This window comes from Crocodylus siamensis, chromosome 2 (genome assembly GCF_052110815.1).
Source record: "Crocodylus siamensis isolate JL-2025a chromosome 2, ASM5211081v1, whole genome shotgun sequence".
Taxonomy (NCBI): domain Eukaryota; kingdom Metazoa; phylum Chordata; order Crocodylia; family Crocodylidae; genus Crocodylus; species Crocodylus siamensis.
Genome location: NC_143396.1, coordinates 8,735,213 through 8,756,465, shown reverse-complemented (window position 1 = coordinate 8,756,465; position 21,253 = coordinate 8,735,213). Strand labels below are relative to the sequence as shown.

The window sequence follows — 21,253 nt, the reverse complement described above, 5'->3', positions numbered from 1 at the left end:
AGGGGGATTAGCCTAAAATTGCCATTTTTAAGATGCATTAAGGGCACACATGTGTGGACACACACCCTTAATATGTCTTAAAAATCCTGATTTTAAGCTAATCCTGCCTAAATTTGATACCTGCTTAAAGCAAAAACCAAATTTACGCTGGCATAGCTAAGTCACAGTAGCCCACATGTACGTGCTTAATATGCATTAACGCAGTGTGTATTAATGGATGCACTCTGCGTTAATGTGCATTAGCATGGCTACATGTGGGCTAATGCGGCATGGCTATGCCAGCCTAAATTTAATGCACCTTAATGTGCATTAGTGTGTCTATGGGTAGATGCGCACCTAAATCACCTTAATGCACCTTAAACAAAAATGCTTTAAGTTTAGGTGCATGTAATTACATGTGTAGACATGCCCAATGTGTCCCTTTTAAATTGGTGTCGCTCCAACACAGAATCAGACCCTCATGGGCTGGATCCAAATCTGGCTGTAGTTTGCCAATTCCTGACCTAAATGATATTTCAAAGATACAAACCAAAACATGTCAGCCTGGTAACACCTTGCAAGTGCTTTCTATTAACCAAACCACGGTCCATAAACAGCAGGTGTTAGAGTTTGTTTGCTCTAAGACAGGGCTATACGATCACCTAAGGTAGAGTTCAGAAGAGCCCAATCTTCTCTTGATGGCATGAGTGACCCAAATAGACTGCTCTTTAGCAACCAACATCAAGGTCCCCCTGTAACAGTAAATTCCTTGGTTAGGAAAACATAATCCCAACCACTCATTGTATAATTTGGCAATGTGGTTTGCCTGGCATTCTAATGGCAGCGCAAGTCACGAAGACAGAAACTACCTGCATAGGTGGAAGAGCATGAATCCATAGTTAGATAAGTATCACAAACACACAAAGTAGAGAGAAAATGTATTGTCTTACCTACAGCAGGGAATGGCACAAACCTCTGGATCAAGAGACGGGTGGCTGGGGTAAACTTGTTTGCTCTCTGAACCAGAACATTAAGGCCCACCTTTAGGCAGAGAAATCAAACAGAAAGATGGACTTAGTTACAAGGGGTGGAACAAATTCCAAGACCTGAAGTGACCAAGAGGTCCTCTTCACATTGATAAATGGAGACAAGAGAGGCCTTTTGCTCCTGAAATCATTCCAAAACTCAGCCAAGCAAGGTAACCTAGCCGGTGTTCCCTTCCCTCGCTTCCACCAAAAGAAAGTTTCACTCATCTCTTCTGGTTGGTTTCTCTTTGTATCCAGTTCAATGGAATTTTGTCAGATTTGCTCTGATATCTGCAGCTCTTCCGTCTAGTGAATACAGAGGTTTCACTGTTTTACACCTCAGCTATACAGTGAACAGACAGACAGCTTATTATAACCACACAATTTTTGCAGCATCCTCTAGTGATTTAATGACACTGAGCTCTCTGCATTTTATTATTTGTAACACTTTAAACTGTTGCAAGCAGTAAATTAACCAACTTTAACATTTTATTTGTAGCATTTTAACTAAGAAGTAAAATTAGCTTCACATCTGTAACCACAAGGCTTCTGTCAGGGTCTCTGTCCAGCCAATAGCAGGGCGACAAATGTCGGTTACAAGATAAACTGGCCAAAAATTTTCCATCTAAACTCATTTCAGTAGAAAACCGGGTTCTCAACTCACCAAATACATTTGTAAGAAGTATCTGCCTTCCTCAAGTGTTTGATTTTTTATCTGGAGACCAAAACCCATCAAAATAGGAAATTTGGGGCTGAAAACAGTTTCCTGTATTTCCTATCCTGTGTTTAGCCAAAAGAGGTAAAAAAAAATCTACCAAGAAATTTTCATTTGGGGGATTTCATTTTTTTTCCTCTTTATGCAAAAATATCTAAGTTTTCTAAAGATGAGGAAACATTTTCCAACCTGTTCTTATTTTCACATGCAGGCACAGCGCGTATCGCTTTCTTTGGGATTACTCGGAGAGGCTGAAAAGCACCTCTGGCTGTTTGAACAATGTACAAGCGCAATAATAACTATCAAACCCTTAGGACTTTGCCAGATCCAAGCAGATCTTCACCAGATGCTGACAGGGCACCTCTGTACCCTAATGGACATACACCTGCCAAATGGACCCATTTCACTGTCACCTGCTACCTTGGCTCTAGCACTGTGCAGAAGGCATAACATTTTTTGTTGTTATAATGGAAAAAAGCATCTCTTTTTTTCTCATCCTCAGCCGAGTGGTGTTTGCTCAGATATCCCAAGCCCTGCCAAATTTAAACCCCAAATATGAAAGTTTTAGAAAGGCTGCCAGCCTCTGAAAATTAGGGGGTTGAGGAGGAAAACTTCTGATCATTTGGCTGCTGCTACTGCCCGAGCAATAAGGCAGAAGTTATATATATATCGGTTTACTTAATCTGCAGACATATTGTGCTTTGCTTGGTTATCAGATTCTTCTGCTTGTAGTGAAGACTTCAAAGGCAAATGTGGAAGAGCAGCAGAAAAGCGCCCATTGGGCCTGGGAGTACACTGCTGGAAGCACTTACTCCTCCATCTGTGACACCCACACAGTATTAATGCGTTTTAACGCCTGCACATATAGACATTGGCTTACTCCCACTTACTGTACAGTAATTTATTTAAGCCAGCATAAATGTACATGTAGACAATCCCACAGAGTCTCATGGCAGTAAGTATATTTATTTTTTATATTAATGCAATGTCTAATTATCTATGCCTAATAATAAACCACACCTAAGACACCAGTCGCACATCAGGACCCCACCATGCTAGAATATACGAATGCCTAACAAAGGCTGAAAACAGATATCATCTTTGTGCCACCATAAAAATTCTTATGGTGGCATGAAGCCCAAGCAAACAGATGTCCATGCCCCTTGTAGCGCTACAAATGCATAAAATTGTGGCTGTAATAATATATAGTTAAAATGTGTGCTGCTTTTTTGCAGTGGATGTCTGTTTGCTCTATGGCAGGAGGGTATGGCCAGCCCAGAGCTACCCATGCTCCCCAGCTGCCCTGGGCAGGCACACCTAGGGCTTCAGGAGCCCGATCCCATGCATGGATACTCCTGAGGTATGTAAGGATCAGGTCCCTGAAGTCCTGGGAGTGCCTTCCTGGGTTCTCCGCTTGCAGACACACACCGTGCAGATCTGCTGGCAGGGGATTCCTTGAGTGTGTGTACTGTGCTATCATGCTTCAACCTGTGCTCCACTTGCAGAGGCATGCTCTGAATCCGGTCCTCCTCCTGCAGTTGTCTGACATGATCAGGCCCCAGAAGCCATGTGAGTGGCAGGGGCCTGACCCTGAGGGACAGCAGGAGACATCTGTGTTGCCAGTGAGGAGGGTCAGCTGCGCGGGGACACATCCCAGCACAGTCGATCCCGGTCCAAGAACAATGTCCGTTTATAGCCAGAGACAGTCTCTGCCCCCACCACAAAAGGGCTTACACTGTTTACTTAGCAGTGTGAACACAACGCTGCTTTCTCTTGGGTCTATGTTTTACTTCAGGTAAAAGGTCCTCACCCCATGCAAACCCCATCCTGTTTAATGAGAGGTTTTTAACCCTTTTCCTTGCCAGTGGTTGTCACCCAGGTGCCAGGAACAGTTAAGTCTCATCAACGCTTTCCATTTTATCGTGAGTTGTTATGAAATGTGAAGGCTTTCTTAAAGCTCCAGGTCCTGGAGTCAAGTGATTATGTAATAATCACTGACACTTCATTGGGAAAAAGGAATTTTAGCCCCCAAAGTTACAAAGAAAACATTTTAAGGCCTTTAAAAAAAAATCTAAATAACATTTTAAGGCCTTTAAAAAAAAATCTAAATCTAAAAAATCTAAACAACAACATTGACCAAGGTTGGCCGTACCAGGTGTTCTCAATAAGCCGCTTATTTGTTTCCTTGCAAATCAAGAGCAACACACACACACACACACACACACACCAAGTACCCACGTCTAAGGTGACTATTTTCGAAATGGTAGAGAAAAAAAGTATCTGGGTTCACCTTGAAAGAAGAGATTATTTCATTTTTAAAGATGGGTCTTATGTAAGAAAAAGATATTAAGGATCTAAAGCAGGGGTGCTAAGCTTCCAGCCCACAGGCCAAATCTGGCCATGGAGACATGCCAGCCAGTCCACGGGGCTCCTGACAGGTCAGGGAATTTGGCAGTGGGGGAAATTTCAAAGTCCCACCCAGCTGGACTGGGAGTGAGCCATGCCCCTCTTCCTCTCCCTCTCCCCCTCCCCCTCCCCACGTATGGCCAGATCAGAGCTGGGGCATGCCCCCTTCCCCACCACACAGCTGGATCGGGATCAGGATCAAGGACTGGGTTGCCCCACTTGCTCCCACATGGCCAGAATGAACCCAGCTTCACCCATGCCATGTGCTGGATGGGGCTCAATGGCCAGATCCAGCCTGCGGACAGATTGGGCACTGCCCATCCAGCCCACGGCACAGAAAGGTTGAGCAGTCCCGAACTAGAGCACCTGGTCTCCTCTCAAAAGCCAGTCCCTAGGGTTTAGGAGCACAACAGAAGGACAGAGAGTAGCCCACATCAGCCTACTGCAGGGCTGCTTACATCTTCTGCTGTAGCATCTGGTACGGGTTGCTGCTGGAGCCAGGGCACTAAACTAAATTCAGCTCAGTCCGCCAATTCCAACAACGTTAAGGTGGAGCTTACTGTTGATGTTTAACCTAAATGCCTGCCATTGTCTTGGCAAGGAGATTCAAACCTCGCTTTCCACCTCTGAGTTGCAAGCATATCTGAGAAAGCACAAAGCCTCAAAGGGTGCAAGACAGAACCTGTGGCACAGAGAAGAGCAAATGAAAGGGCCAAAAGAGAATGAGGATGCAGAGCACATGCCTGAGTTAGAAGGGGAGGAGTGGCATGTGGGGAGAGGTTCATGAGAAGACAGCAAGACAAGGATAAAGGTAAAGGTGGAGTGAAGGTTGGAGGATTTAGCCCAGGGGAAACTAGAGGAATGCAGAAGAGAAAAGTTGGAATCAGAGCTGACACTAAAGAAAGCAAATAAGGAGGCAGGTAGAAGAGATACTATTAAATGGACCTTTCTCTGCTGAAGAAAATGGTGAGATCATGAGCAGGAAAGAAGTGGGGAGAGAGCCCAGGTGGGATGCTGTGTGAAAGCAGGATAGAGATATGGGGCAATGAAAACTGAGACTTGATTTGGTGGCTCAGACAGGTAGTGGAGGGTCTCGAGACAGGAATCCCTGTGCCATGCACAATGTGTGCTGTGTACACAGGCCTAAACAGAAAGATAAGGAGCTACGTGGAAGAACGAGTGTGACGTGCAAGCTTCCCTCTTGTGAAGGAACCCCTTCCTGATCCATTCCAGCCAGCCACGTCCCTTTCTTCATTCAGCTCGCCCCCGAACGCTCACTTCTTGTGCCAATGCAGTGCTTTGCCAATGCCCAGCAGGATCGGGGGGGTTGGACTTTCTGCCTGCAGGCATCATGGAAGCGGGCATCACGGTAGGGTATCCCCTACCAGGACGGGAATAAGAGTTTGAATCGGGACAAGCTCTGGAAACAGTTTGCCCCAACTGCACCACATCATGAAACTTGAAGTCAGTTCAACATCCAATTGTTGATGAGTCCTTAGACAAGACGGCCAGTGGCTCTCTCATAGATGTGGTAGCTTAAAACAGAAGCTGTGAGCTCGAGGCTGAAGTTAAGTTTGCTAGCCTATGTTATGCAGGATTGCACAGCAATCAGAAAAAATTCTACAAACTTAAAAAAAAACCAACCCTACCAACTATTAGAAAAGAAGGGAGCCCATGGAGGGTGGGATCTGCTCAGGGCTGAGATCTGGGATTCAAAGCCATGTCCTGCCACACACAAGTTAAGCAGACAAAGGAAGTTTAATTGCCTGCTCTTGGATTCAGTCACTTGGCGCTTTCCCTCCCACTCTTGGGTCTCTGTTACTGGTAATCTGAGGAGACAAGGGACCATTCTCCCCCCTTCCCTCGCCCTACTTTGCAGTGACTTCCTCCCAGTTCTAAATGTTTCTTTACTGCACTAAGTGGCAGATAGTCCAGAGGGCAGTGGGTGGCCTCCCGCGCGGTCTCACAAACTGATTACGGGCTATCGCACCAAATTCACAGCCTGTCAACGTAGTCACTCCACACTGCTCACAAACAATTATCAGGAAGAGGGAGCTGGGATTAGAAAAATCCGCAGGGGCGCCTTCGCCTAGACAGGAAAGTGAAAAATGGTGTCTGTGTGTGTGAGCGAGTGTGTGATGGGAGCTGGGGTGGGGAAGGAGGCCAGGAGAGAGGAATACCTTGCAATCGGCTACATTAATAAGAGATACAGTGAAGACAGGGAGCTAACAATACCTCTGCTTTAGGGTTTGAGAAGAGTGTACTAATAGTCTCTAACCTGAAGAACTTAATCCCAAGAAGCCAGGCTCAGATGCCATGTCTACACATGCACTAATGCAATGTTTCTACTGCACATTAAATTTAGTACCTCCAGTGTGAAGTACTAAATTAATGCGCATTAAGCAGTGCAAATGCACAGGAGTGCATTCGCATGTTTTAGTGATACCTAATGTGCAGTAAGCTATTTTATTGAGCATTAGCATAATGTTACTTTTTTATGTGACGCTTTAATACGCAGTCAAATAGTTTACTGTGCATTAAAGCACATATATAGATGCGCCCAGAGTGGCCACAATGACCTTGGATGCCCAGAAAGGGAATCACCAGAAATAGTTATTTCCTCCTATTCAGCACTGTAGTTTTATTATGGACTTTCTGCTTGTGAGCATCACGGAAGAAGTGAGTGTTTGGGGTGATCTGAATGAAGAAAGGGACACGGCTGGATGGTACGGATTAGGAGGGGTTCCTTTTACTAGAGGGAAGGAAGCTTGGACTTTTATTTAAGAAGAGACATACAGGGCACCAAGGTGGCACTACAGGTGGAGAGCACAAGACTGGATCGCACAGGTAGGTTGTGAGCGTGTTATGTACGGGTAGCTAGGAGAAGCTGAACCTACTGCAGCAACATGCCAGATCATCCCCGTTCCTTAATGAGTACCAGATCATCCCCGTTCAAGTGATGTTTATGCCTTCCCTTCTCATCCCTCTTAAAAGGTAGGCTCTAGCATCTAACAGATATGAACAAGCAGCTAATATGGGCCAGAATCAAAGGCTTGGCTCATATTAGCCAAGTGCCAAATAAAAGAAATAAATATTGCCTTCCTCTTGCTGCAAGGTCTGGCCATGATTTCTAAAAGCACCCTCTTGAGACAGTTACTAAAACGAGTTCAGTGATACCCATTCCCTGAACAGCATACCATAAAGCAGCGTGGGTCATGACTCAAAAGTGGGTTGCAAGAATGTATGAAAGGGGCACAAACAAATTTAAAAAATGTATGAACAAAGTTTAAAAATGAATTCTCTTTTAGAGAAAAACATGGGAAATTGTGGCTTTTCCCTTGCAGCCTGGCAGAGTTCCAGCTTGCAAGGGGCTGCTTGGGGCCCCCCTGCCCCACACATTGAGAGGCTGATGCCTGGAGATGGAGGGCAGAGGGTCGGGACTGAGGGGCACTGGGTTGGGACTGGCCATCGATGTTTCCAAATGGGTTGGTCCCGGTACAAAAAAGGTTGAGAACCACTGCCATAAAGGACCTCCAGGCAAATCTGGCTTAAGGAATTGAACTTTGTAGGCTTCACAAAGTATAGCAAGCACCAAGAGCGGCATGGGCTTTCGTCCACGCTATGCTCTGGTGAGAAGCAGAGCTCAAACGAAAGCTATGTGTAACTGTCCAAATGCTCTGTTGTATACTGCTCTCTAATTCTTTACATAGGAAAGCTGCACTGGTATAACTGGAAGAGGAAGGAGAGATTTCCCTAGTAATTAAGACACACCTCAGGGACTGGGACACCTGGGTTCAAGTCCCTGCTCTGCCACAGACTTCCCCCATGATCCTGGACAAATTGTTTACCATCTCTCCACCTCAATTTCTCAGATGTCAAATGACCTCAGGTAGGTGTTGTGAGGGGAAGTGCAAACACTGGGAGGTGTTCAAGATACGACAGTGATGGGAAGTATATGACAACCTAAGGCAGACACATTTAAACTGGCATAAAACGGTTTGAGGACCTGCATGCTTTGGTGCAAGCGGAAGCTCCTGACTCTCTAACTGGTGCAAGATACTTTTATACCACAACAGCTTTTGCAACAGTTTAACAGCATCTGTTTAAATCCACGCCTCACGTTGCACCAGGACAATGCTTTTCATACAATCAAACATTGATTTAACTTCAGTGGGACTAATTCATATACTAAAGGACCTGGCTGAATGTCTCCTGAAAACTTCTCTCCATATAGTGAAGTCTAGCACAGGTGACGCAGCCATCCTGGACCTAACATTCACAGGCTGCCTGACAGACATAATTCTTTGGGTAAATGATGTGCAAAAACCTGGAAAAATGCCTGTGAACGATTGCCCATTAGAGGCAGGGTCCTTAGTGGAGACATTGCTGTCTGTGCAAGTGCAGGCGAGCAATGCCAAGGGCTCTAGTCTCAGCAGCACATCCCAGCATGTGGAGTGATCCTTTTATTACATTTCCTCCACAAGAAAGTGTATTCCACTCCATTGCTCAGCCAACTATAGAAGGTAATCTTGAAAAAAAAAAAAACTATGCTTCTCTCTTACATTCTGTCCAGGCTGTTTCACACTAGCATTCAAGCATAAATTCTTCATTATTTTCCCTCCATTCTGCCTAGTTTCATTGCTTCTTAAACTGCCAGACACTAAAACAAAACAGGAGCACAAAAAATTAGCGGAGTCACCCAGCCAGCACCTGGGTACATGCTGGAAGTGAGGATCTGGGGCTGCAGGGGAAAAGGCAGCAATGACACCTCCATAAAACTATGGTGCATTCACTGAACACAAGGGCATTCACAGCTGCCTGGGAAGAGGCGCTCAAATGTCTCCAAGTGTATAGAAACGGAAATGTTTATGTAGCCAGCATGCCTGGGTAAGTCGTTACGTCAGGGATTGAATCTGGATGCAAAAGCATGACTCCTTCCACCCACAGCTAAAACATCCCTGCTCTCAAAGACTGCAAACTTGAAGCTGTGTGTGGTCAAACCACATGGAAAATGCCTGCACCAGTTCTGCATGCAATTCTGGTTGTTATACACCAAAACAAAAATCACTTTTGTTTCAGAATCCATTTAAGGTTGCTAAGTGATAACAATGTACTTATCTGTCACTTTGTTTACAAAACCCGAGCACTTAAAAACATATAAATGAACAGACAGACCTTATGCTTCCCACATAACGGAGATGCACATTATTCTCATATAGTACAAACAAAAGCATATTGAACATTTCTTGTCAGGATTTTTTCTTTTATAAGTTGGGGAAAGCTGCAAGCAACCTGCAGTCAGCACAGGTCAGCGTGCTCTCACAAACATATGCTCAGTCACATAACTCCTAACAATGGAGTGGATTTACTTTCAGCTTGCCTGGAAATTCACTACTTACCCCACAAAGAGCTGCGATTGACATCAAATTTAACACACGTGATTTTACTTTCACCAAGAAGGGATTTAATAGGGCCCCAGGACGCGTCTACACGTGCACATTTACTGTGAAGTGGCCAAAATTACTGCACGGTAAGGACATGTGTCTACACATGCATGCCCTTACTTCACAGTAAATATGGTGACTTAATCTGACTTGAGTGTAAATTTGATACCTCCATCATGCAGGTCCCAAGTCAGTCCACACACAGCATTAATGCACTTTAATGTCTGTACTTGTAGAGGCTGGCCTATTTCCACTTACTGCACAGTAATTTACTGTGCAGTAAATTTAAGCTGGCATAAACGCACGTGTAGACCTGCCCACAAAGTGTGACCTGAAGAGCTGCTACTGATGGCTCCTGTGTGAGGCTACACACATGCATACAGGCAGACGTGCATGCAGGGCTTCACTCTGCTTGCATTTATACAGGTGTGAACCTGGTGCAACTTACTGGTCACCCTGTTGTGGGATCAGAATGATGCCAACTTTACGTGTGGCGGCAGAGCACAGGAAGTGAACAAATGATGACAGTGGCAAACAGTTGAACAAGCATAACCATATGTTTCATAATTGGGAGACCTAAGAAATTCTGCCAAAGAAAAATAGGAGAAGTGAAAAACTTCACATGATACTGCTCACTGCAGGAAGTAGACAGGGCCTTTTTGTGTTAATGCTGGTTCAAAGGTCCTTCCTATACACTACTCTGCATGGACTTTCTTTTACCTGCCTTAGGCTAACAATCCTAACAAGAGTCCAAGCCTAGGCTCCCTAGAGTCAATGGAGAGAGGCACACACCTCTGAAGGATGATTCAGAAGGCCTGCGTGCTAGCCCAGTGGGAATACTAAACACAAGTGTGTGTCTCAAATACCAACCCCACTCTAGAGTCTGAGCTGCTCAGTAAGCCTTTCTGTTCATTTGTATCCAAATATCCTAGGATAAGGGTGATGCCACTCATCTTTTGCCCAACAGACTATTGAACAGAGTCTAATTGCCCAATAGCCTAATGGACATAGGAACTGAGAGACTGAGGTGTGGGCCATCCTCAGTGGGAAGGGATTCATACTTCCTCCTCCTAAGACAGCACCCTCACCACCAAGTTACTGAGTTACTCCTGCTGATGCTGGCCCAGCGAGCAGGCAGAAGTGCAAGATTTTTGGGGCCAGGACGGCAAGCAAGAGGGAGCCAGACTTCGTAGTTCAGAGACAAGGATAATCCCTCAGGAAGGGGGGAGTCTAGGTGCCCAAGGTCTCCCTTTCCTGGTGAATCTTCTGCCTACGTGGTTACAGAAACAGGCTCCCACTTGCTTGATCTCAGAACGCTGTCAAAAAGAGGAAAGGCACTCTCTCGTTTTTGCTGCAGGAGTGTTTATAGTGCCCAGTTTCCTGGATCTTTTCACAATTTTCAGTGAGTTTTTGCAAAGGCATCTCCTAGAAAACTGCCTCTCTCTCTTTCCAACCTATTTTGGAGTTCTGGGCTGAATCCAGGTTGGCTTTCCCGCCTCCGCTCTCCCCCTCTCTCAACCAGTCATTAGATGCCTTGCTCGCTAGTATTTCTTCTTCCTTCCAGAAGAAATCCAGGCACCAAGCTCCCCTCCTGCTCGGAGAATTAAGCATCGCTTTGGTAAAGTCCATCTCTTGCAGCATCTTCTCCTGGCTATCTTATCCCGCTGTCTTCTCTGCTGACCTCCTGATTTTTTTAAGCTTGGAAGCTCGGACCCTTGGCTCGTATAAACCACGCAGATCCACAGATGTCAACAGCAGTTGTCTCTACCTAGAGCAGTGGTTCCCAACCTTGAGGTTGCAACGATAAAAAGGGGGGTTGCAAAGACACCCGACAGTGTCGACCGATTATATAAGGATCTGGGTTTTCTGTTCTCTGAGGAAAAATGTAGATTTTCTCCTTTAAAGGAGAAAAACAAGTGGGAAAGGAAGGGTTCCCCTTGCAGGCTGGCAGTGCTCCAGCCTGCAAGGAGCTGGAGGGAGTGGGAGGAGGGCAATCAGGCAGGACGGGTGCCACATACATCTTTGCGTGCACACATGTACATGGCCACCAGGCCACTCCCTCCTGCAGCTCCCTACAGGTAAGTCTATGGGAGCGGGGGCAGACTGAGGCCCCCCTGGGGAGGGAGGGAGGGATGGAGGAGGTGGTGCAGGGCTGGAGGTGGGTGTGCCACCCAGCTGGGCCAGTGCCCGGGGCCTGGGGCTGAAATGCAGAGCCCGGCTGGGGGAGCAGGACAGGCGGCTCACCCAGCAGGTGGTGGAGGGACTGGTTCCCTGCCGCTGCATGCATTCCTGGGGAAGGAGACATGGGAGGCCACATGCCCCACAGATTTGTGCATGGGATGGGGATGGATGCAAGCTGCCTGCTGGGCTTGGGGATCCCTGCCCAACTGCCCTCCCTCACAGCACAGCAGGTTAGGGAGGCTTGGTGCCACCACCAGGAGCCCCATGATGGCTGCCCCTCCATGGCAAGGTGCCCCCTGCCCACCTGGCAGTAGCACCACTCTGCACCATTGCTGCTGGGCAAACAGGGGGTGCCTCACCATGGTGGCACGGCTGGCATGGAGCTCCCAGCAGTTGCACAAAACCTCCCTGACCTCCTGCATGTGGGTCCTGCCCTCTGGGCCACAGAAGCCCCTAGGGGGAGGGCAGCAGGGCAGGGAGGCCCGAGCCTGTATCCATCCCCCACACCCCCATGGGCTCCGCTCTGGCTGTGCTGCCTATGGAGGAAGAGGGTGGTCAGGCTCTGTGGTCCACTCCAGCCACAGCAACTGCCACCTCACAGGCACTAGTGGGGGGGGGTGGGGGGGAGGGCTGTGGGCCCTAGCCCTGATCCTGGTCCCATAGCCCTTGCAACTGGAAAAGGTTGGAAAGTACTGACCTAGAGGGTGAGGGATTTCACAGGCAATCACCTACTCTGTTTTACAAAAGGGGACAGGGGAAACCTGAACACTGGACTTTCACATGTCTCAGCTTCTTTTTATCTTCATCCAGAAATGCATTTCTCCAGCTTCTGCCCAAGGAAACCCCCTGCACCTCCCTGAACTCTGCAAGGGCCTTGAAGACCTACTGGTGTTGGATCAAGTCCCATTGCCTCTCCATCCTCAAAGTGAAGGAGTTGCAAGGCACTCGTCTTCAAGAGCTCCTGCAACTAGTGAAAAGCGAGTCTGACTCAACCCTGTGGCTGGAAACTCTTCCTGCCTCCCGGTCACGAAGGCCTCTGCAAGCCTCCTCTACCTGAACCGACTCCAAGTCTATTCAGTCAGAGCCACAGTGACTGCAAGAAGCCAACTCCTTGGATGGGAGCCCTTCTACAGTCCTGGGCACACCTTCACTACTCAGAAATGACTAAATCCACCTTCTGGAGCCTTCAGTTGAAATACTGTCACCAAGAGTGCTGCAAGCCAACAATTTCTGGCAAGCCTGAAGCACCTTATCTCACAAGGGAGCCCCTCATTCCCTTCCCTTCTCTTCCCAGGCTCACCAGCTTTTTCCCCACCCTTTTTCTCCCATTTAGTCTATTCTGTTCACTGCTGTTAATCTCCCATTTGCCTGCCTGGGCTGCTACTGCTAACCAGCCCCATTGTCCATACTGGGAAGCCAAGCCACAGAAAAACAAATCTTCTCACCTGCTAATTGCTTTTCTGTGGCTTGCTGAGCCAGTGCAGACCCCTGCCCAGACAACAACTTGGGCTGAGCAGCTGGGCATAGTAGACACTGCAGGGAGCAGAGCTGCCAGTTCGGAAATCACTGACCAGAGATCTTGGAAAGAGGGAGAGAGAGATAGGGCCTGATTTTCCGCTGGCTAGCACTGGTTTAAGTGGGGAGTAAAAACCCTGAAGCCAGTGGAGCTATCGCAGGGTAAGGGAGCAGAGAGGCAGGCCCAGAAAGGGTAAGACAGCTTGGCGCCAAAACACCATTCACCTGCCGCACATCTTGTCAACACACAGAAAACTATTTAGCGGCACCAGGTCTTGCTTGCATTGTGCTCGGGTTTTCTCCATCTTCCAGCCATTATTTTTGGATTTTTTTAACTACTCTTAAATTCCATTCGAGGGTCATTTTCTAGTTCTCTGAAATACCTACTTGAAAAATCAAAAATAGGTTAGTTCAGGAAATATGAGAGGCATGTGTGGTTTTTTGTGGGCATGGCTGGGATAGATTGAGAGAGGAAAATTTCTGAGTGTAAAGCTCACATCTTCAGGTCTGTTTTTCAAACTGCTTTAAATAAACGCGTGTCCAGTCAGAGTTAGGTTTGCACTGCTTCTCAAGGGAAAGTATCCTGTAGCCTGAGATGTCTCATTGGCAGGAAGTTTTTGTTTTTTTTTTTTAATGTTAAGCCTAAAGCTCCCCTTTCTTAATTTCAACCCACCACTCTGAATAACTCTAAGTGAATAAGTCCCCCATATTCCACAAAAAATAATTCCTGTTCCCCTTAAAATCATACCAGGTGTTTTTGTCTCTGAACCCAACCAACCCCGGCCCCTCTTCTTGTCAGTCTTTAGACAAGTTATTCATATTGAGTTATTCCTAGCGAGTTGGGCCCTCCAGCCTGTTTTAATGGCAAAGATTAGTGCACTTGGAAAAGCCATTTTAAACCCATAAAGTGAACTTATCATAGGGGTGGGCAATTATTTTGGCTGGAAGGCCACTTAAGGAGTTTTGGTGAGTCATCAAGGGCCGCATGGGTAGCCCTGTCTGTGACAGTTGCCGCCCCACGTCTTGTTCCTAACCCCTGATCTTTGCCATCAGAAGTCCCTCCCCTTGCCCCAGAAGTACTCCTTGGGGGAGAGGGGGTTGCCATCTTGAAACTGGAAAAAAAATCCAAATGATATACTAAAAAATAAATAAATCAAACAGCTATTAAAAATTATTTTAATTTTATTTTAAAAAATATTTTGTCCTGATTTACATGTGTTTGCATAATATATCTAGAGGCAATTGCATAATAGCTCAAAATACACTCTTACTCTTGTATATTATGTGGGAGTGGGGGGTAAGGGAGTGTATGTGGGGGCTGTGCAGTTGAGGAGTGGGTGTGAGGGTGTGGTGGAGTGTAAGGGTGTGTGTACAGTAAGTGGGGTGTATGGGAGAGGGTGAGGGTATGTGGAGGAGCATGGGGTATGTGGTTGGAGTGGGTGTGGGTATGGTAGGGGTGGGAAGGTGGAAGTGTGTGTGTGTGCTGTAGGAGGGTTCGAGTGTATTTGGGGGTATGGTGGGGGGTGAGGCACATGGGAGGGCGATGGTGTGCGTGCTGATATGGTGAGGGGTGCAGGAGTGTGTGTGGGGGTTGTGGGAGGGTGTGGGTGATTGTTGGGGGTATGGTGGGAGGTGGGGAGCCAGCTCCACTCGTTCAGTCTGGCTGCAGTGCACAGTTCCTGCCTGTAAGGCAGGGACCTATATGGCGTGGCAAGAGGCCACCCCGGCCCAGTCCCCCCAGCACAACGCAGTTCTGGCTGCAAGGCTGGAGGCTGCATGGTGTGGCATGGAGCCAGCCTGGCCTGTCCCAACTGTGGCATGCAATTCCCAGCTAAAAGGTCAGGACCCACACAACGTGGCATGAAGCCAGCCATGCCTGGCCTGTCCCCTCTGTGCCATGCCACGTGGGTCCCAGCCTTGCAGTAGGGAACCACGTGCCACAGCTGGGACAAGTCAGGCCAGGCCAAGCTGGCTCTATGCCGTGCTGCACGGGTCCTGGCACGGAGGGGAGGGGAGGGGAGGGGCTTCATAGATTTCACAGACATCAGGGCTGGAAGGGACCTCAGAAGATCAAGTCCAGCCCCCAGCCTGAAGGGCAGGAAGTCAGCTGGGGTCATAGGATCCCAGCAAGATAAGCATCCAATTTACTTGAGAAGGTGTTTAATGTAAGTGCTTCAACTACCTCCGATGGCAGGCTGCTCCAGACTTTGGGGGCTCGGACAGTAAAGAAACTCTTCCTAACGTCCAGCCTGAAATGGTCTTGCAGTAGTTTATGACCGTTCGACCTCGTCATCCCTTGGGGCGCTCTGGTGAACAAAGGTTCCCCCAGATACTGATGGTCACCCCGATAAACTTATAGGTGGCCATCAGATCACTCCTGAGCCTGCACTTTTCCAGGCTAAAGAGCCTCATAGATCTCAGCCTGTCATCGTAAGATCTGTTTTCCTGACCTCTGATCATGCGCGTGGCTCTCCTCTGGACTCTCTCAAGCTTCTCTACATCCTTTTTGAATTGCGGGGCCCAAAACTGGACGCAATACTCTAGGCTGGGCCAGGCCAGGCTGATTCCGTGCCTGGCTGCATGGGCCCTGGCTTTGCAGCTGGTAACCATACGCCACAGCTGGGCTGGACCAGGCCAGGCTGGCTCCATGACATGCCTTGCAGCTGGAACTGTATTGTGCCAGACTGGGCTAAGCTGGCCTCATGCTGCACCGTATGGGTCCCAGCCTTGCAGCCGGGACTGCACGTTGCCAAGACGCAACAGAGAGAGCTGGCTCCCCACCTCCCACCATACATTCAACACACACCCATACCCTCCCACAGTCTCCACACACACTCTCATCCCCCCACCATAATCTCACACCTTACCACAGCTCCCCTACACATACCCACACATATAACCCCGCACACACTCCTATACTCCCCCACCATATCCACACACACACACTGACACCCTCCCACATACCCTATCCTGCACCATGCCTCTGAACACACCCACGCACAGCCCCCACACAGTCCCACACCCCCTATCTTAACTCCACACACGCCACCAGTGGTCCCTCCCCACCACCATGTCTTACCTGTATTTCAACTCTCAGACAAGGAAGGGCTGGGAATCAGCCACAGGGTCACCAGGGCAGAAACCTCTCCTAGCCAGAAGCTTATGAGGGGTGGGGGTCCAGCAGGGCAGATCAGGTTGGGGTTGGGTTGGTTGTGTTGTAACCAGAGCTCGAGCTGCTTGTTGCTGCAGCCAGTGGCTTGTGCTGTCGGTACCTTGTGCCGCTGGTGCCTGGTCAGTTTTCGAACAGGCAGCTACTGGCGGGTAATAATTGTCTAGATTTTAGAGGGACCCTGCGGCCTGGACAGAATGGCCTGGTGGGCCAGATCTGGCCCGTGGGCTGTATTTTGCCTGCCCCTGGCCTATCACCACGATTGGCTTAATCTGGAGTGAGAGTCCACAGTTTAATATAGGGATTAGCAACAAGTTCAGACCAAACCTTGCATAGAACGCCCTCCCCAAAACTTGTGGAAAGCTTGGCTCTAGCACTTAAATACCATTTTTAACAATGATATTTTGATCGTTGTGAACATGTCTCTATTTATTTATTTTTATTAACAAACTCTGTTTGCTTACAGAACATTGTTACCTTTCAACAGCTGGACAAATTACTGATGTGGGTTTATATTTTCAGGGAAGGGTTTTCAAATCATCGTCAACCCCTCTGATTTATTACAGTTTTTGGACTCAGAATATCTGAAAAAAACGCTCATTTAAAAATATGCCTGGTTTCTTTCAAATCCTGTTGATATCCCCTGGCTTTGTCTGTCTTGTTTAGGAAAACCAGCTGGTATTAACTGCACTTCACACATCACCATCATGAACAGCAGCCAGATATTAGAAAATAAGCTCTAATAAACAAGACTCCAATTGATTGGTGAAAAAGAACAATTATTGGTTAAGTGTTCAGAAGAGCAGTTAAGCTTATAAAGCAATCAAAATAAAAGACTGAGAGAAGGATTGCTTTGGCAAGCGTCTGGAGAACATAATAAAAATAATCTAACCCCCCAGATGGGGGAACAAAAAAACTAGTTACCAGTAAATCAGAAGCCTCCAAATGCACTGGGCATGTCTATACCCCTCAATTATAGCAGCAGACAGTGACATAAAGAGACATACGCTAGACCCTAAATACTTTGCAGCATTCAGTTCCTAGCGCCTCCGCCTAGATGAGGGTTTTGTGAACTACCAGGGCTATACAGAACTGCAGCCAAGAGCTGCACATGGAGAGCTCCAGCTGTTTTCTGAGGCTTTTATTTCAAAGGTACAGCTTCTCCAACCAGTGGCATGGGACCACTGATGAACTCTAGCTATATGAGGAAGCGGCACTCTTTGAAGTGAAGACTGCAGCAAATAGCCGAGTAGCTGATTCTTAATTTAGCAACCTGCCGTGAATTAACAGGCTTGGAACCACCCTGGAAGAAATGACGCAGGTTCTACTGTACCATGCTTCATCTGCACCCAGTACGCAGCGAAGTTAGCAGCGAACGCAGTCCCTCGATACAAGGATGATAGTCTTCTAGTACAAGGATAACAGAATCCCTCTGGCTGCCACCTGAAGCCCCCAGCTTGAACACCTAAGATGCATCATTAATGACCTCCAACCCCTGCTGGAAAAGGATGACAGTCTCAAGGTAGCTTTGGGGGACAAACTTGTCCTGACTTACAGAGAGCCCCCTAGCCTCAAACAGTGTCTCTCAAACAACAGACTAATGAACTCCCATCCTCACTGAAGCACCAGGCCTTGCAAAGGACCCAAAGCCTTCTGTGTTCCCACATCAATACAGACCACATCATCACTGGACCTGAGTACCATGTCCAAGGTTCACTCACCTGCAAGTCTACCAATGTCATATACACCATCACTGCTTACAATCCCCCCCTGCTATCTACATCAGACAGACAGGGTGATTCATAGATGTTAGGGTCAGAAGCGACCTCAATAGATCATCAAGTCCGACCCCTGCATAGGCAGGAAAGAGTGCTGGGTTCAGATGACCCCAGCCAGATGCCTATCTAACCTCCTCTGGAAGACTCCCAGGGTAGGGGAGAGCACCACCTCCCTTGGGAGGCCCATTCCAGATTTTGGCCACGGTAACTGTGAAGTTCTTCCTAATGTCCAGTCTAAATCTGCTCTCTGCTAACTTATGGCTATTATTTCTTGTGACCCCCAGGGACGCCTTGGTGAGCAGAGCCTCACCAATTCCCTTCTGTGCCTCCATGATGAATTTATAGGCAGCCACAAGGTCGCCTCTCAACCTTCTCTTGCTGAGGCTGAAGAGGTCCAGGTGCCCTAGTCTCTCCTAGTAGGGCTTGGCCTGCAAGCCCTTAACCATACGAGTGGCCCTTCTCTGGACCCTCTCCGGGTTATCCACATCCCTCTTGAAGTGTGGTGCCCAAAACTGGATACAGTACTCCAACTGCGGTCTGACCAGCACCCGATAGAGGGGAAGTATCGCCTCCTTGGTTCTGTTTGTCACGCATCTGCTGATGCAAGATAAAGTGTCGTTAGCTTTTCTGATGATTTCGTCACACTGATGACTCATATTCATCTTGGAGTCCGCTAGGACTCCAAGATCCCTTTCCGCTTCCGTGCTACCGAGCAGGTCATTTCCTTGGCAGTAGGTGTGCTGGACATTTTTCCTCCCTAGGTGCAGCACTTTGCATTTCTCCTTGTTAAACTGCATCCTATTGTTTTCTGCCCATTTGTTCAACCTGCCCAGGTCTGCCTGTACTTGTTCCCTGCCATACGGTGTGTCCACTTCTCCCCACAGTTTTGTATCGTCTGCAAACTTGGACAGAGTACGCTTCACTCCCTCATCCAAGTCACTGATGAAGACATTGAAGAGCATCGGTCCAAGGACCGAGCCCGGCGGGACCCCACTGCCCGCGTCCTTCCAGGTCAACACCGACCCACCCACCACCACTCTCTGGGTACGACCCTCCAGCCAATTTGCCACCCACCAGACTGTGTAATCATCCAAGCCACAGCCTCTTAATTTATTCACCAGTATGGGGTGGGATACTGTATCGAAGGCCTTCCTGAAGTCTAAGTAAACGATATCTACCTCTACTCCTGTCTCAAGGTGTTTTGTAACCTGGTCATAAAAAGAGACTAGATTAGTCAGGCATGATCTACCTGCTACAAACCCATGCCGGTTTCCCCTCAGCATAATTTTTCCTGCTGGGCTTTCAGATATATGAGCCTTAATATCTTTTCAAAGACTTTACCAAGGATGGAGGTGAGACTGACTGGCCTGTAGTTGCCTGGATCCTCCTTCCTCCCCTTCTTGAAAATTGGGACCACACTGGCCCTTTTCCAGTCCTCCGGGACCTGGCCCGTGCGCCACGAGTGCTCAAATATTCTTGCCAGTGGCTGTGCAATGACATCAGCCAGTGCCTTCAGTACCCTCGGATGGAGCTCGTCTGGGCCTGCCGACCTAAATGCATCCAGTACTTCCAAGTGACTCTGCATCATCTTAGGGTCAACACGTGGTAGTCTGGCACCCTGCTGTTGTCTCTCTACCAACCCATTGTAAGACTTGTTTTTGCCCCTCGTTTAGGAAGACTGAGGCAAAGAACTCAATGAGGAGTTCAGCCTTGTCCCCCCTGTCTTTCACCAATTGCTTTTGCCAGTTCAGTAGTGGTCCTATACTGCCCTGGGCCTTCCTTTTACTCCCTATATATCCGAAAAACAATTTTTTGTTATCCTGATCTCTACGCGTAAAGAAAGAATGGACACCGATCTGACATCAACTGCAGAAAGACACAAAAGCTTGTGCCAAAACACTTCAATCTCCCTGAACGCCCCATTGCTGACCTCAGGATTACTGTTGTTGGGTCAAAAACATTTAAAAACTAGTCTGAGTGAGAAGTTGCCAAACAAGAAATCATCCACAAACTGGACTGTGTTAAGCATGGTTTAAACGGGGATTATGGATTCTTATCTCACTACCTGGATTAGCTTTTGTGACCCCTTTTTTTCTATGGGTTTACTCACAGTTTGCTTCTCCCTTCTAGCATTGCACCCCTTCTCTCCCTGCTCCCCCTTCACTCCTTGTCTTTCATATTCTTATTTCTCTCTCATTATGCACTGCTTGCTGCAAGTCCTTTCACAGCATCTGATGAAGTGAACTTGGGTTCACGAATACTTGTGCATGTTTTCTCCCCCCCATTTAGTTAGTGCTGCATAAAGGGGCAAATCTAGCTTTCCTTCTGACAGTGGTCCAGTACAACAGGAAAGTCAGTCATCAGTGAGTCCGTCGATGACAGAGAAGGCTGATCTGAGACCTGCGTGTCTGACTGCAGACATGGCAAGTAGTTGCAGGAGGAAGGCGTAGATCCTGGTGATGTCAGGTCACAGCTCTTTACCTCTGCCTCTCTCATTTATCCAGCTCCAGAGTGAAGAGAGTTTGCTCAAAACAATCAATGCCTTGTCGTACACCGCAGCACCACTGGGGATGGTTCAGTGCTTGCGTCTCCCAGCTATTCACATCAATACCAAACACTGGCCTTCACAGTGTCCTTGAATCTCTTCTTGTGCCCACCTCTGAAGTGGTGACTATAAGTGAGTTGGGAATACAGGATTTGCTTTGGGATCTGGTTGTCGTGCATCCTTATGACGCGTCTTGTCTAATGGAGCTGGTGATGTATAAATATGACTTCAATGCTGCTGGTATTTGCTTGAGCCACAATGTTGGCATTTGTTCTTCTGCCTTTCCAACTAAGATGGTGGATTTTGTGAAGACAATCACTGATGGCAACATCCTAAAGCTTTCAGATGTGTTGTAGTCGCATTAATGTGGCACGGCATGGGTGCCAACACGCTAAGCCTCTTGTGTGTTGCAAATACAGCGCTGCTCGGAGCTGTAGTAATTGAACATCAGCCGTGTCCTTCATCTTCTCAGGACCTGTTCTTGGAAGCTGCATGC

The 21,253-nt window shown here is 47.8% G+C and overlaps 1 protein-coding gene across 5 annotated transcripts in view; it reads right to left on the bottom strand.

Moving 5' to 3' along the window:
• Nucleotides 1-21,253, bottom strand: part of SFXN5 (sideroflexin 5) — a 211,271-nt gene that overhangs the window by 99,825 nt on the left and 90,193 nt on the right. For all 5 annotated transcript variants that reach the window (XM_090035125.1, XM_090035126.1, XM_090035128.1 and 2 more), the window contains exon 10: nt 930-1,020. In XM_090035125.1, the coding sequence (XP_089891251.1) occupies nt 930-1,020 (91 nt within the window). The remainder of the gene's footprint in view (nt 1-929; nt 1,021-21,253) is intronic.